This window comes from Silene latifolia, chromosome 10 (assembly GCF_048544455.1).
Source record: "Silene latifolia isolate original U9 population chromosome 10, ASM4854445v1, whole genome shotgun sequence".
NCBI lineage: Eukaryota > Viridiplantae > Streptophyta > Magnoliopsida > Caryophyllales > Caryophyllaceae > Silene > Silene latifolia.
In genome coordinates this window covers 49836409-49852386 of record NC_133535.1, presented here as the reverse complement: position 1 = coordinate 49852386, position 15978 = coordinate 49836409, and the positions used below count along the sequence as shown (strand labels likewise).

The 15978-nt window shown below is 37.0% G+C and overlaps 1 protein-coding gene across 1 annotated transcript; it reads right to left on the bottom strand.

Moving 5' to 3' along the window:
• Positions 1-736: 736 nt before the first annotated feature.
• On the bottom strand, positions 737-11092 carry LOC141607562 (uncharacterized). The gene is made up of 3 exons (XM_074426914.1): positions 10642-11092; positions 9611-10555; positions 737-999 (listed from the first exon to the last, which is right to left on the bottom strand). The coding sequence occupies exons 1-3, from the start codon at positions 11090-11092 to the stop codon at positions 737-739; spliced, it is 1659 nt and encodes a 552-aa protein (XP_074283015.1).
• Between the last annotated feature and the right edge of the window lie 4886 nt (positions 11093-15978).

Here is a 15978-nt window from a genome sequence, read left to right as displayed (position 1 = left end):
TTAATAATAAAATTGTTGTTTTCCATATTATTTTCTAGCCTCCTTAATGTTTATTGCAGGTTCGTAAATTTTTATGGTTTACAAATTGGCACGCCTGGTGGGATAATTTCCGCTCTTCATCTCCATTCTCAAGGATCAGTAGAAGAGGTTCGAGACCAAGTTGCATCCGACATCAAATCTCTACAACTAGTCTCGAGGGGGCATCTGTAGACACTGAAATTTAGTATTTTTAGCGCATAAGAGATAATTATCAAAAATATTGTGATAATATCTTAGAATATTCTAGAAGATGATACCTTGCCCCCCAAGCTACTTTACTATAAATATAGATCTCATCATTAGGGTTAAGGAGAGCATAGATGGATTAAGTCATACGACCCCATCTTCCTACTACCAAATTGTAGGTTGGATGGAATAAGTCACAAAACGACCACATCATCTCCCTACGAGATTAAGTCGATAAGACCCTCGTAGCACTATCAAAACCCTAATTCCCTTAGAGATGGAATCAAGATGATATAAAATAACCACGAGTTCTAACGATTTTAGAGTATTATTTTGCATCGGAATTTAAAAGTAATATTTTTCATTTCGAAAATCTAAGCAATTATTAACACGTAACAATTCCTTACCCAAAATTAAATTTGGATCGTCGGATTCACCCTTGGACATATTTGGCAATTCCTCGTTTGTACTCACCATCAGAATATCAACGAGCTCTTCTTCAATATCGGTTTTAACAAGCTCGTCCCTCATGAATACCATCAAAAATATCAGCCTGTTCATCACGAATTGGATCAGTTCGAAGATTTAATTTGCACTCCATCAATTCTTCTTGTTGTTTATCGTCAATTATCGGTTCAACAAGATGAATCTCCTCTTCCTCTTGAATCTCATTAAAAGATTCCATCTTTTCTTCACTAATCTGATCAGCCTGCTTTTCTTCCTCTTCTTCATTGACAACTTCGAATGACTTCCGATCTGGTTCAATCTTTACCTCTGTTGTAACACCCCCATACACCAAGGTGCCTTACCAGGACCATCTAATGCATGAGAGGGCTACCATCTCGGTTACCCGAGGGAATGAATATCAAATAGACCATAATAGAACGTACTTTAAATAGATAAGTTTAAAGTGATTACATAACAAAATCCCAAAACTGTAAAATGTGATACAACAATTCCAAATCCAAAAACAAACTAAAGTAATATAAAATATTTGACAACACAGTGGAAGACTTCTAAACGACTCTAGATGACTCAAGCCCAGCTACCCCTCGCGCATCCATATCATACCTGCTCAATAACTGCCTACCATCCCCGAATGGATCACCACAGTTTTTTAAATAGTTAAACGGTGTCAGTTACTGCATACGCGATATAAGATAATACAACAACAACAATATACACAATCCTCCAACACCGTCATATCAACAATTATCTGACTAGCCTGAAGGTCTAGTCATGCCAGATTACGGCCGCAACCAGTAATCCACACCGCCAGTGGGGGACCGCAACCATTCCCACCTAAGCCCCGTTCATCTATACCGTGCGCAAACCCATGTTCCTTAATGTGCACATCCCCTCTTGTGGCGGGTTCCACGAAGGGCGAATCAAGGGCGTGAAGCCACTCCCGCAAGTGACTCCACTCAGCCGAGAGCGCACCTCGCGAACCACAGACAACACAACAACCAACTACAACATCAACAATTACCAATTCAAATACGATATAGACAATACCATAAAATCAACAATCAACAACCAATCAACCATCTCGTATCATGTAAAGAATAACTGAGTAGGAAACCCTACCTGGAAATGCAATTACCGCGATCGTCACAACAGCGAATCAGAAACGTTCCTCTACGTAATCACCTCCTATCAATCATACAATCATACAATCACCATCCAATATCAAAATACTCCAAAACCCCTAAATTACCCAATTAGGGTTTAAACCAAAATCAACGAAACAATATAAAAACTGTACTAAGATCTTACCCACAACGCGACGGTCTCAACGGTGTAAAGAACTCTAGATTCCGACGACACAAGCCCTTGGATTTGATATCAAAGTGAGAGAGGAAAGCTACGTAACTTGTTCTCATGTGTGAAATATTTAGAATAGAGTAAAAAGTGAAAAGAAACTGACGGAAAGTGTTTTTATACCATTCCCACGTTGCTATCAAAACCCGGCCAAAAACCCGTAAAAACCCACGCACTCGATAGAGTAAGTGAGTTAATCGATCGAGTTGCCCCTACTCGATCGAGTTGCCCTTACTCGATCGAGTACCTGACAGACAGAACACTGTCCAGAACGCCAACACACACTTACTCGATAGAGTAAGCCTTACTCGATAAAGTACCCAACAACACATAAAACCGTAGCATTACTTCTGCGTTCTTTATTTCATACGATTGTGTAAGTCCACGTTCAATATTGTCTAAAATTTTGGAAGCACTATCAAGCCTTTGTGCTAACTCCGTGAATAATAAGGAAAGCTGAAATTCCTTTAATTTTTCAAGGCACGTTTGATCTTCCTTCGAGACATGATGATGTTCTTCCCAAGATTAATTTGGTAAGAAACAAATTAGAACACAGCTCTGATGACCACTTTGATGTAAAATAACTCGGACGAATTAGATTGAATAGACCGATGGATTATTCAGGATGTAAAACGTGTGTATCTGACAGTTTGTTTGACTATTCGTCTAAGTATTTTAGGAATTTTCGAAACAAAAAAATTTATCGATCGCCACTAGATAAATCAATTGATGAGATACTATATGGTGGGGATTGTCGTGCTGTTTTCTTTTGTGTTCGGTTCTTGGAATTGCAATTTCTAGCAAGTATTATTTCGATTTTAAGACACTTGTGCATGGAGGGCGGTGGGGTGGAAGACACAAGCAAAGATGGTTTAAAAGCTACAAAAGAGGAAGGCACAAGCTGAGAAGGTAGCAGTTGAATAGGCACAAGCTGGGAAGGTACGAGTTGAATTGGTATGAGCATGGAAAGCACGAGAAGAGTCTGAAATCAAACAAGATAGACGTGCTTAAAGTTTGTATAGAAGATGATGAGCTGAAACATGATCCAAGTTCCGGTATTGCATTAAGATTTTTGAGGTTCATATTTGATCCGGGAGGTCGTTGGTCCAAGAATCGGGTCGATTATTTTTTGAAGAAGGAGAGAGTTTAATTCAAGTTTTATAGTTGTGTGTTTTATAGCTTGCGAGTTATAAGATTGTTATTTCATTCTTGCGAGGGTGAGATAGTTACCATTCTTCCTTGCGAGGTTGAGTGTTAGTTGTGTGTTGTTTCGAATTTCTTGCGAGGAAGAAGAGCAATTCACTTCATATCCTTGATTTTTGTTCTATTTTACATACAAAAACACAAAAAATATTACTTTTGAATTCCGCTGCAAAATAATACTCTAAAATCGTTAAAACTCGTGGTTATTTTATATCACAAGAGAATTACGGAAATTGTAACCATCAATCTTTCAATAATAAAATTCTTGTTTTCCATATTATTTTCTTGCCTCTTTAATGTTTATTGCATGTTCGTAAATTTTTATGGTGACACGGGATTTGAAGTGCTTCGATGTCGATCCTTAGAGACGATGGTTTGATCTTTTTTTTTTTATGGAAGTTGGAAGAAGGATTTGATTTGGTAGAGAGAGTGAATTTTCTAATCTTGACCTTTTCTCCTCTACCTTTTCCATTCCCTACCTTTTCCATTCCCTATTTATAGAGAAATGCACACTAGAACTACTCTAGGTTTTTTTAATGGGCTTGGACTTGGAAGTCAACTCGGCCCATTTTTGTGTCCGGAACACATTTAGGTGGATTTGACCCATTTTGCCGGGTTTTATCACTTTAATGAATCGGACTCGGACTTCAATAATCAAAATGGACTAATTTAATTAAATTTCGTCCAAATTAAAAATATTAGTTTTACATTTCATTTGACGGGTCAACATTTTGACTTTTGACTTCCGATGTGGCACTTGTCATCAAAAAATAAAAAGAGTTAGTAAGATACAAGATCAGACACAAAAATATGATATAAAACAGCTGAATGCAACATAAATATAGTCATTATGATGTACAACCATAATGATTATTCACATTAATGCTATCTTTATTTATTGCATGAAAAATCTCAGTGTGGATGTTTTGTCTTTATTTCTCATAAAAATTAAATTCTCACTTAAATTTGTGCTTTGGATCATAATGAATCTTTGCATAGAATTCGAAACATGAACATTAGCATCGGTTGTCAATCCACCAAGTAAAAGAAGATAGATTAGTAAGATTTGATTCGAAATAACTTATGAAACCTATTGGGTTACCTTTCTTTTTAAATCATGCTTTGCACTTAGCACAATACGCCTGGAAATGACGCACAAACATCATCTTTCTTTTTCTTTTTTAATGGTTGATTAACATCATCAGATTTAGGTGCTAGTCTCTTACGAGATGAATTATTCTTTTTCCCAACTTCTTGAACGAAATGAGCAACTTTAATTACCTTGTGAGTCGTGCCTAGACTCCTCTTGAACTAAATTATTTATTATTTAATTTATTTAGACTCCACTTTTCGGTAATAGTGTTGTAATGAATTTTGAAAGGTTCATAATGAAAAGGTAAGCTAGTTAAGATAAATTGGACTAGAAAAGCATCACCCGTAGTCAATCACAAAATCTTAACTTTGGCTTAAGATTTATCATTTTATTGACATTAAGAATCATTGTGCAAGAAACATCAAACTTCATGATTACAAGATCGGCCATAAGTTTCAAAGCAAGGGATTTGTCTAGAGTCTTAAACCGATTTTCAATGGCTTGCAAGTATTCTTTTAAGATGAGAGAAAAAAAAAAGATTAATATGAATTTTTACGTTTGACCAATATTTATTATTCGCAAAAAAAAAGTTAATATAAAGTCTTACATTTGACCAATATATCAACAAACCATTAATTAGTTTAATAAATAAAACAATTACATAAGCTAAGCTATTGAGCATTATTTGATTAAAATCTGTCTCATAATACAGTAGGATACAGACAAGCCGCCAACTGTTGGTGAAGTCGACAAAGACTTATCACCTACTCCGTATAACTAGAAGATGGTGGTACTCGTGACTTTGGTTGGGAAAAAACTGCTGTATGTATATATTCAGATCACTTTGAATCACCGATAAGAGTATTAGATAAGATCACATTGCGAATTGCAATGAACAAATTAAAGTTCATAGTTACCCATCATTTGATTCTAGGAAGATAACTTATTTTATATCTGAATATCTAAAAGCCTTCCATTCGTCTGATAAAAGTGCTTGGAAGATAATTTATTTTATATATGTCGGGAAAAAATTAGCTTCAATCTCCCACGCGCAATAGAAGTAATTAATTGACAAGTAATCGTAAAAGTAAATAAATGTAAGGAAGAATAAGATTAAACAGTATTTAGGGTCAAACTCAGGGCAAAATCTCCCAAACCGGAAATAAAATCCACTAGCCAAATCGACTAGAATTCACTATAAAAATAGTGCCAATACAACGTAACAGTCTCGAATCAAACAAATTCGAAACCCACAATAATATAAGATAACAACCTTTATACCTCCAATAATATTAGTCAATGCCACTAATATCACCCCTAGAGTAAGGCCCTGTTCTTTCTAGCTTATTTTCAGCTCACTTCAGTTCAGCTCAACTCTATTCAGTTCAGTTCAGTTCAGTTCAATTCAGTTTAGCTCAGTTCAGTTCAGTTCAGCTTCATTCAGTTCAGTTCAGTTCAGCTCAGATTCATTCAGTTCAGTTCAGCCACACTAAGTTCAGCACATTTCATTTCTACTTATCTTAAACTTATAGATTTTATTAATATTTTACAAGTAATATTTATTTATTTATTATTATTATATTAAAATTGTTATATCAATATTATTAATATTTTTATTATTGTTATTAATTAACTAATCATCACAATTATTATTATTATTATAATGAATATTGTGATTACTACAATCAAAAATAATATCGATATTAATATAAATAATACAATTACTAATACTCTTATTAATATGAATATTAACTAATTATAATATTATTAATAACATTGCTACTGTTAATTTTAATAAACTAATATTATTATTAAAAATATTACTATTATTACTTTTATTATAAATACGTTTTTTTTTTTCAAATACAAACTTTATTTTTTCACATACATTTTTTCACATTCCATTTAATACCCTTTTTACCTAAAATCCAACCAAATGAACTCTTAAATCATCATTTTTCCTAAAACTTATTCTAATTGCTCAAATGACTCAAAAGATTGATTCCAATTTAACAATTAATAAAGTATTTTACTTTTTGTATCAATTATTAATATTATTTGTTGATTTTTAATTAATCATTCAAAATTTATTTTTTTGTGAAAGATAAAATTAAGATTTGTTAACTTTTATTTATTTATTTAATTAACTAAATTCAGATTGACGGTGGTTCTTGGTGGCTACAGAATCACTCAAATTAGTATGATACTTACACGAGCTAGGCTTTGAACAACAATTTGGCAAATTGGTGCTCCATTATTCCATCCAATTAGGACAGAAGGTGGTTTGTGGTGGGTACCTAAACACTCAAGTTAGTATAATTACTAGTTTAGATCCCGCGCAATGAATGCGCGGTATTTATAGTGTTTTTATTTTTGTATTACTTAATCATTCTAAATTAACACCTCATTAATTTTCATCTTTCCAGTCATTATATTTTTGATATAAGGAAAAAAAATTGAACTGTAAAATTATTCAAGAAAACTGGGTAAAATTCCATTGTAAAATAATAGTGGTATCTCATTAATTTTCATTTTTCTCGTTATGTATTTTGTTTCAAGCCAAAAAAAATTAAAACTGAAAATTAATCAAAGAGAATTGAGTAATGTGCTGAAATGTATTTTTTTAAAAATTATTTTTTATACCACAAAGTTAATGATTTATAGTAGTTTTATGTATTATTTATACTTTAATTAAAATATTATAGTTTACTGTTTAGTAAAAATTCATAATTTGGTGAAAAGATTAATTTTAATGAAAAGAATTATATAATGAAATATATTATACTTATTAATTTAGTTATTTAGTGAAATACATTATAATTATTAATTATCAATAGTTTTCTGATTTAAAAAGATACCTTTTGGAGGGAAAATTTGTGAATTCACCTATTCTTTTAGTAGATAGGGGATGAATTAATGCGAAAATTTAATTATAGCAATGATTGCGTTATTAGCTTGCAGATTTGGCCTTGTTAATATATCTTGAATTAATTAGATAATTATAGCAATGATTGACGGTATACTTATTTTTTGACAATGATTGAGAATTTTATACTTATTTTTTGGCAATCAATTTTTACGTTATATTTAGGCAAGATCATTGATATGATCTAGATTTAGCCCATAGTAGAATAGAAGGACATACATATTTTTTGGCAATCATTTTTTACGTTAGACTTGGCCCATAGTAGAATGCAAAAGATAAAAGCCCAAATAAAAGTTAATATTTTAGGCGGAAAAAAACGTAGAATCACCTATTCATTTAGTAAATAGGGAATTAGTATATATATTATTATTAGTAATCTTCTTCTATAATAATAATAATAATAATAATAATAATAATAATAATAATAATAATAATAATAATAATAATAATAATAATAATAATAATAATAATAAAAAAAAAAAAAAAAAAAATAATAATAATAATAATAATAATAATAATAATAATAAGGGTAAATTAATAACTTATACCTTATATAACACCATTTTTCAAAACTTATACCTAAGATAACTTTTTTTAAAAACTTATACCAAAAATCCATTTTTCTTTCAAACTTAATACCAAATCCCAAATAAGAACACAAATTGACAAATTTACCCTTATTAATTAAATAATCCAACCTTTCTCCCCCACATTAACTCATTAAACTCCAAATCCACCACATATATCTCACTGCCACCTCTTCCCCCACTATCATCACCGCCGATGTCGGCGCAACCACCGCCTCACATAAAATCATGTTTGCGACCTCTTCCGTACCACTCCTACTTAGTTCATGAACACCCACGACCTGAAATCCTTATATATGCTCCGACACCCCACAGATCTCGTATCCTCAAGCACAATAAGTACATTCTCCGACCATGACGCCTAAAGAGATGCAAGACGGATGCGGCCCACTAGGTATTTTTTTGTCATAGCGTGGTCTTAGTGGCAGCGGCAATGAAGAATGGTTGCGAAGTTGGTGGATTGATTTATCTTGAGAGGATAAGAAATGTATACAGCAGTAATTAGAAGACCAAATTGACTACCTCAAAAACAAGTACTCCATATCACTTATCAATGATAGTTAGCCACTCCGTCAACTAAGACTACACATGGAACAAATAGTCATCTTACTGAAATTTGAAAATCACATAAAATTAGGTCAATCAGAGAACGCTAAACTTTGTCAGATCCTGCAAAATCAGGTCGATTCACCATCAGATTGTCTATAATATCACAAGCATAACCTCATGAGCCACAATTAAGCACCACTGACTTCTATTCATCGAAAAGTTGACAGAACCATGCGCAATTTTTCGCTTTGAAGCAAATTTCTTGTTTCCGATACATATAGAGCTAATTCAAAAGGTGATAAATGAGCGAAAAATCACCTCCGCAGCACCGATGCACAATTATGAAAAAAATTACAACTGCAATAGAAAATCACAACATCATATGTGAATAAGCTCAGTCTTTACTATCATTTCGCAATTAGTCAGCTCATTCAAATACGATTCATAAATATAACAGCTATTATGTCGATTTTAGCACGAAAATCACACACATTCATCAAAAATTACAACTGGAATAAGGGGTCTAATGCTGTAAACACTTCTAATTACTGCTTTATTGTGGGACAGGTTGGATGGGCCGCCGTCGGTAGGCTAGTTGTGGGGCGGTGGTGCTAACATTGGTGGTGATCGTTTTGGGCGATGGTTATGAAGGATGTGTGTGTTAAGGGGGTCTAATGAGTGGAGAAAAAGGTGGTTGCATTTAATTAATAAGGGCAAAACTGTCAACTCATGTCATTTGTTGAGATTCGGTATTAAGTTTGCAAGAAAATAAGATTTTTGGTATAAGTTTTGAAAAAAATTTATCTTAGGTATAAGTTTTGAAAAATGGTGTTATATAAGGTATAAGCTATCAATTTACCCTAATAATAATAATAATAGTAGTAGTAGTAGTAGTAGTAGTAGTAGTAGTAGTAGTAGTAGTAGTAGTAGTAGTAGTTGTTGTTGTTGTAGTAGTTGTTGTTGTAGTAGTAGTAGTAATAATTGTAATATAATATAATAATAGTAATAATATTAATGTAATAGTATTAATATTAATAAATATAATTTTAATTTTAATTTTTTTTTATTTGCAGAAAAGCATGGATCTATATTCAATAAATCAAAGAATGAGAATACAAGACCCGTTCCACCATGCCACAAAGGAGGTCAGAATAACCCCCTAAGTATACATCAAAGAAGAAAACCATAAGAAAACCTAGAGCACACGTGCTCGAACAACAAATCTAATCTTAGCACATATAGATTCAGAAGATACAGCAATCCCCCTAAAAATTCTATTGTTTCGCTCCCACCGGATGTAGTATATGGTAGCTAGCAAGCCACCCCGAAGCCATCCATGGAGGGGGTGTCCCCCTCGAACATGAGTGCAGTAGTAATTCATAACCTGAGCTAAATCCAAAGAGAAATAATCCAATGCCAGCCAGTCAGCAACATGTTGCCAAACAATAGAGGAAAAATAGCAGGTGAAGAAGAGATGACCCACGTCCTCACTCTGTCTTTCACAAAGCACACAACGATTTGGAATGCATATCCCTCTGGCCACCAGCTGCTCTGTAGTTGGCAGCTTATGAAGGATTGAAAGGACAGCCATAAAGGAATGCCTTGGGACACAGGCTCTGTCATAGACAGTATTATACCAGGGAACATTTGTAGCATCATCCCTAAGAAAATGGTACATTCTATTTGTGGAAAAAGCACCATTTGCAGAGCAGCAATGAATCCAAGCAACTCCTTGTTCAGGGGAACCAGCACGAGAAACTAGGAAATTTTTTATTTTGTCAACATTATTCCAGTACCAAAAGTGGCTAATACTGGTTTGAGCATGCCAGAAGTCCTCCCCTTTCAAAATATATTTGTGGACCCACTTGGACCAAAGGCATTCAGGTGTATACATAAGTTTCAAAATCCACTTCATCATTTGAGCACAGTTCCATCCCAGAATCTCCTTAATGCCTATGCCCCCTTCTCTCCTTGGCTGGCAAATAGCTTTCCAGCTCATAAAAACATGCCTTCTATGACCATCCTCAATGCCCCACAAGAAGTCTTTGCAAAGTTTATCAAGCTTCTTTATAATACCCTTTGGCAGGAGAACACTAGCCCCCCAAAAATTGTTTAGGCCAAAAATCACAGAATTGATAAGATTTGATTTACCTGCATAACTGAGTGAGTGACGTGCCCAATGATTAATTTTGGCCCTGACCTTATCTAAAAGTGGCTGGTACATAGCATTAGCCAACCTTGCATTAAAAAGAGGGATCCCCAGGTATCTGAATAAGAGCTCCCCCTCAGTAAACCAGTGCTTTCCAGGATCAGCTTCTTAACATTTTGATTTACCCCACCAAAGTAAAGGCTAGTCTTAGCAGGGTTTGCTTGAAGTCCAGACAAGTCATCAAAGAGTGCAAGACAGTCTGCTACTGCTTTAACTGAAGGTAAGTCCCCTCTAGTAAAAACAAGCAAATCATCTGCAAAAATCAGATGAGTTAAATTTAATTGGACACATTTTGGATGGTAAGAGACGCCCTCATGCCTAGGCAAACTCCTAAGCAGTCTAGACAGCATCTCCATGCAGATGACAAAGAGATAGGGGGAAAGAGGATCCCCCTGTCTAAGGCCTCTTTTCCTAGGAAATAACCCCTCAGTCCCTCCATTGATTTGCAAAGAGAAGTAGGGAGTAGATATGCAAGCCATGATCTAGTTAACAAACTTCCAGGGGAACCCTAGCTTGAGCAAAGTGTTCTTAAGAAAATCCCAGCTTACTGAATCAAAGGCTTTTCTGATGTCCACCTTCAACAAGCAGCGAGGGGTGAGGTAAGCTCTACTATATCTTGAAGCCAACTCATACGCCATCATAGTCTTGTCAAAGAGATCCCTATTAGCTACAAATGCAGCTTGCTCAGGGCCTATGATACAGTCCAGAACAGTCTTAAGTCTATTGACCAGGATTTTGCTCACAACCTTATAGAAGGTGGTACAGCAAGCAATAGGCTGAAAGTCTTTGACAGTAGAGGGTGTGACCATTTTAGGGATAATGACAAGCAGAGTAGAAGTGGCAGCTTTTGGCGAAGTACCAGTCTGAAAGAATTCAATCACGGCTTCTTTGAAATCATGCCCCACCGTGTTCCAAGCATCCAAGAAGAATCCTGAAGAGTAGCCATTTGTGCCAGGACACTTGTTCCTATCAATACTTTTTAGAGCATCCAGAATTTCATTTGCTTGCACGGGCTGAATAAGACCCTCACAATACTCTACAGGAAGTAATCCTTGAACAAAGAGCTCAGGGGGCAGAGGCTTAACTGGTGAGGAAGAGCCAAGCAAACTTTGATAGTTTGAGGCAAAGCCTGCAGCAACCTCCTGTAATCCAGTTCTCATACTCCCAGTATCATCCAGTATGCTTCCTATAGTATTTTTGACCTTCCTCACAGCTATCTTGGAATAAAAGAATTTAGTACCAGAGTCGTTCAATTTAAGATCATGAACTTTAGCCCTCTGTTGAACATCATGGAGCTCAGCTTTCTTAAGACCAAGGTAAGTGTGAAAGAGGTGATTTTCAGTAAGCAACAAGTTTTTATCCTGGGGAGCCTCATGCAGTTGCAATTGGCAGGTAAGAAGCTCCTGCTTGGCAGCTCTTACTCGAGTAGACAGTCTACTGAAGGAAGAGAGATGCAAAGTCTTCAAGGGTCCCTTAAGTTTCTTAAGCTTCTGAAAAAGACTAGAAATCTTTCCCCCAAAGTATCCAATATGCCAATGCTCCTGAATACAAGACTGGAATTGGGGAGAGAGCCCCCAACAATTCATGTATTTGAAAGTTTTCCTGTGGGGTGGTGAAGAATCTTAGATGTTGATAAGGCTAGGAGAATGATTAGAGAGTCCTGCCACTAAAAAAGCAGCAGTAGAGGTGACAGTTTCCACCCAAGTCTTGTTAGTGAGCACCCTATCCAGTTTGGCCCATCTTGACCCATCCCCCTGCTTATTATTCCAAGTGAAATGACACCCTATGGCGGGATGATCAGCAAGCCCACACCCATCCAAACAAGTACCAAAATCAGACATGTCAGCAATGTGAATATGTTCACTTCCCAACCTCTCCTCCATAGTAAGAACAACATTAAAGTCCGCAGTACAAACCCAGGGATGAGATACACTAGATGAAATTTCCAACAGATCATTCCAGAGAGTAGATCTCTCCATTCTTGTGTTAAAAGCATAGACAAAAGGTCACCTCATACATAAGTTGAGTAGCATGATGTAAGAGAGAACAGTGTATATGCTGAGCAGATTTTGATAGCACATGGAGAGAAATAGTAGAGGGTTTCCAGAGAATCCAAATCCGGCCATTATAGTGGAGATCATTATTATTAACCATATGAAACCCGGAGAAAGTATTCCTACAAATATCCAGAACAGCCTTGGTCTTGACATGTGTTTCTAGAAAAGCACCACAGTCAACCTTATTATCCAACAGAAAGCTCAAAGCCTCTTGTTGCTTTGTGGGGTCATTTAGACCCCTAATGTTCCAAGTTGTGAGAATTATGAGGACTGGGGGGGCCCTCCTGGTTCCAGTTCAATCTCCTTTTCATGTTGCACAGGAGAATCAACCTCAATGCCACCATGAGTAGAGTCAGTCTCATCCATTCCAATACCATTGTCTTACTGCAGTAGAGTAAATCTGTTAGATAAATTTGCAGCTACAAATTTCTTTTGAGGAGTCTGTTTAGAAGTACTTGTTGTAGCTAGACGACCAGAAGGAGGGGTGGTAAAAGATGGGACTGCCTGAACCTTGGGTGGCTCCCGGACCGCAGGCTGGGCTTTAGGTTTATAAGCCATTTTAGGCCTTGGCTTACCAGCATTACATGTAACACCCCCATACTCCAAGTGCCTTACCAGGACCACTCAGGTATGAAGACATTACCATCTCGGTTACCCGAGGCAATGATAATCAAACAACAATAACGAAACAACGTTTATTATAAATAGTTTAACGAATAGTTACAATCCATGAAACCAACTAAAAGTGCAATACATTATTCTCAAACGACTGTCTAACTGAAATGTAAACAAACTAAGGCTACAGCGGAAGACTCCTATCATCATGTCGTGGCATCCCGCTATCCCAGTACTCACCTCAATACCGCTCAATATCTCGCTCACCATCCCCGAATGGATCACCGCAGTTTACAAAACAACACGGGTCGTACTAATCACACAATCAATATAGATAACAATAATAAGATAAACAGACAATTTGAACTGTCACACACACACACACACCACCAACTCCCATCATCTCAAATCGATCGTCCCTTTGGACCCCACCGCCGCGATGGGGGACCGCAGCCGTTCCCACCTAAGCCCCGCTCATCACACGAGCGATAACCCTGTCCCATTAATGTGCACATCCCCTTCCGTGGCGGGTTCCACGAAGGGCGAAACTAGGGCGTGAAGTCACTCCCGCAAGTGACCCCACTCAGCCGAGAACGCATCTCGAGAACCATCAACAGCAATCACAACCACAAACACAGTACAATCATCATATCAAACAACTAACTACAGCACATCACCAATATCCCATTATGGGACTAATACTGAGTAGGAAATCCTACCTGGAAAGCACAACAAGCAGACGGTATCTACAGCTGTATCAAAACGCCTCTTCTACGAATCCTCCTCCTAACACATAACACATAAAGACTACACATCACATACTACACACAAAAACCCCCAATCCCTAAATTAGGGTTTAACCAATCTTAACAAAACATTATAAAAATTATATTAAAAGCTTACCCTCGACGCAAGGAACTCAACGATACGAATTACGACAAGAACTGACCGTCTGAACTCCGGGGATTGCTAAGAATGCGATTAGGAAGATGAACTGGCTGCTTTCTCTCTTAAACAGGGTTTTAGGTTTTGTAAAAGTGATTTAAAACAATGACGATTATGTTTAAATACCTTAATCGCATAATTAACAAAACCCGAGAAAACTCCCCGTAAAACCGGACACTCGATCGAGTACCCAAGGTACTCGATCGAGTACCCCCTTACTCGATCGAGTACCCCAGCTACTCGATCGAGTACCCAACAGGTCAGAAACTATTTTATTTCGCAACTTACCCTTACTCGACAGAGTAAGGGCTACTCGATAGAGTACCCCAAGACTTATAAATACGGAGTATTACAGTCTTCCCTCCTTAAAAGGAACTTCGTCCCCGAAGTTCAAACCACTACTAAACAAAGGTACTCCCATAAGCTTCCCGACTCGAAGGTCAAACAAAAATTCAACGTAAAACATGATACTAACCCAACTCATCCCGACAAACATACCGACACAACATATAAAAGGGTTATAAAACTCTTAAAAACTCTCGCGATCATCTCCTACCCCCCTAAAAGAAACAAGGTTACGTCCCCGTAACCATACATACCTGATCAAAGAGGAAAGGGTAACGCTCTTTCATAGCTTCCTCTGGCTCCCATGTAGCTTCCTCGGTCTCGTGGTTAGACCAAAGGATCTTAAGCAAAACTGTCTCACCACTCCTGGTCTTTCTAACCTTTCGGTCTAGAATCTGCTTAGGCACCTCAAGGTATGATAAAGACTCATCTAGCTCTAAGCTCTCTGCCTCCAACACATGTGACGGGTCACTCACATACTTCCGCAGCTGCGATACATGAAACACATTATGCACTCTCTCTAACGCAGCTGGTAAAGCCAGACGATAAGCAACTTCCCCAACTCGCTCTAAGATCTCATAAGGCCCTATAAACTTCTGACTTAGCTTGCCTTTCTTCCCAAATCTCATAACTCCACGCATCGGAGACCCTTTCAGAAAAACCTTGTCCCCAACTTGAAACTCTATGTCCCGACGATGTAGATCTGCATAACTCTTTTGTCGATCCTGGGCTGCTCTCATCCGTTCCCTGATCATCTTAATCTGTTCCACAATCTCATGCACCATCTCTGGTCCTAAAACCCTTTGCCTCAAAGACTATCGTCCCAACAGATTGGACTCCTACATCTTCTCCCATACAAAGCCTCAAACGGTGCCATACCAATGCGGTGTGATAGTGTTGTTGTAAGAAAACTCTATCAAGTCCAACCTCCGCTCCCGGCCTACCACCAAAATCCCTCACACAAGCTCGCAACATATCCTCAAGAGTCTTGATTGTTCTCTCGTCTCCGTCGTCGCAGGATGAAATGTCGTACTCATCTTCAAAGTGTTCCCAACGATTCCTGCAACTCCTTCCAAAACCTTGATATAAACCTCGCATCTCTGTCAGACACTATGTCCTTAGGGACTCCATGTAACTTAAGCACGTTCTTTCGATAGGCCATAGCCAATTGTGCCTTAGTCCATGTATCTTTCATTGGAACAAAGTGAGCTGACTTGGTCAGACGATCCACTATCACCCAAATCATGTTGTTACCTTGTTGACTCTTAGGCAAACCCACAATGAAATCCATGGAAATGGATTCCCACTTCCACTCAGGCACCTCTAAAGACCGAATCTTACCTTGTGGTCTTCTCTGTTCCCCTTTAACTCTTTGGCATGTCAAACAACGGGACACAAACTCA

Coding starts and splice junctions, on each gene's coding strand:
- LOC141607562 (XM_074426914.1), bottom strand. CDS start 11,092: ATGGCTTGCATATCTACTCCCTACTTCTCTTTGCAAATCAATGGAGGG. Junction 10,556..10,641: donor ATCCCTCTTTTTAATGCAAG/GTTGGCTAATGC, acceptor TCAGTTATGCAG/GTAAATCAAATCTTATCAAT. Junction 1,000..9,610: donor TAGATTTGTTGTTCGAGCAC/GTGTGCTCTAGG, acceptor GTGTTACAACAG/AGGTAAAGATTGAACCAGAT.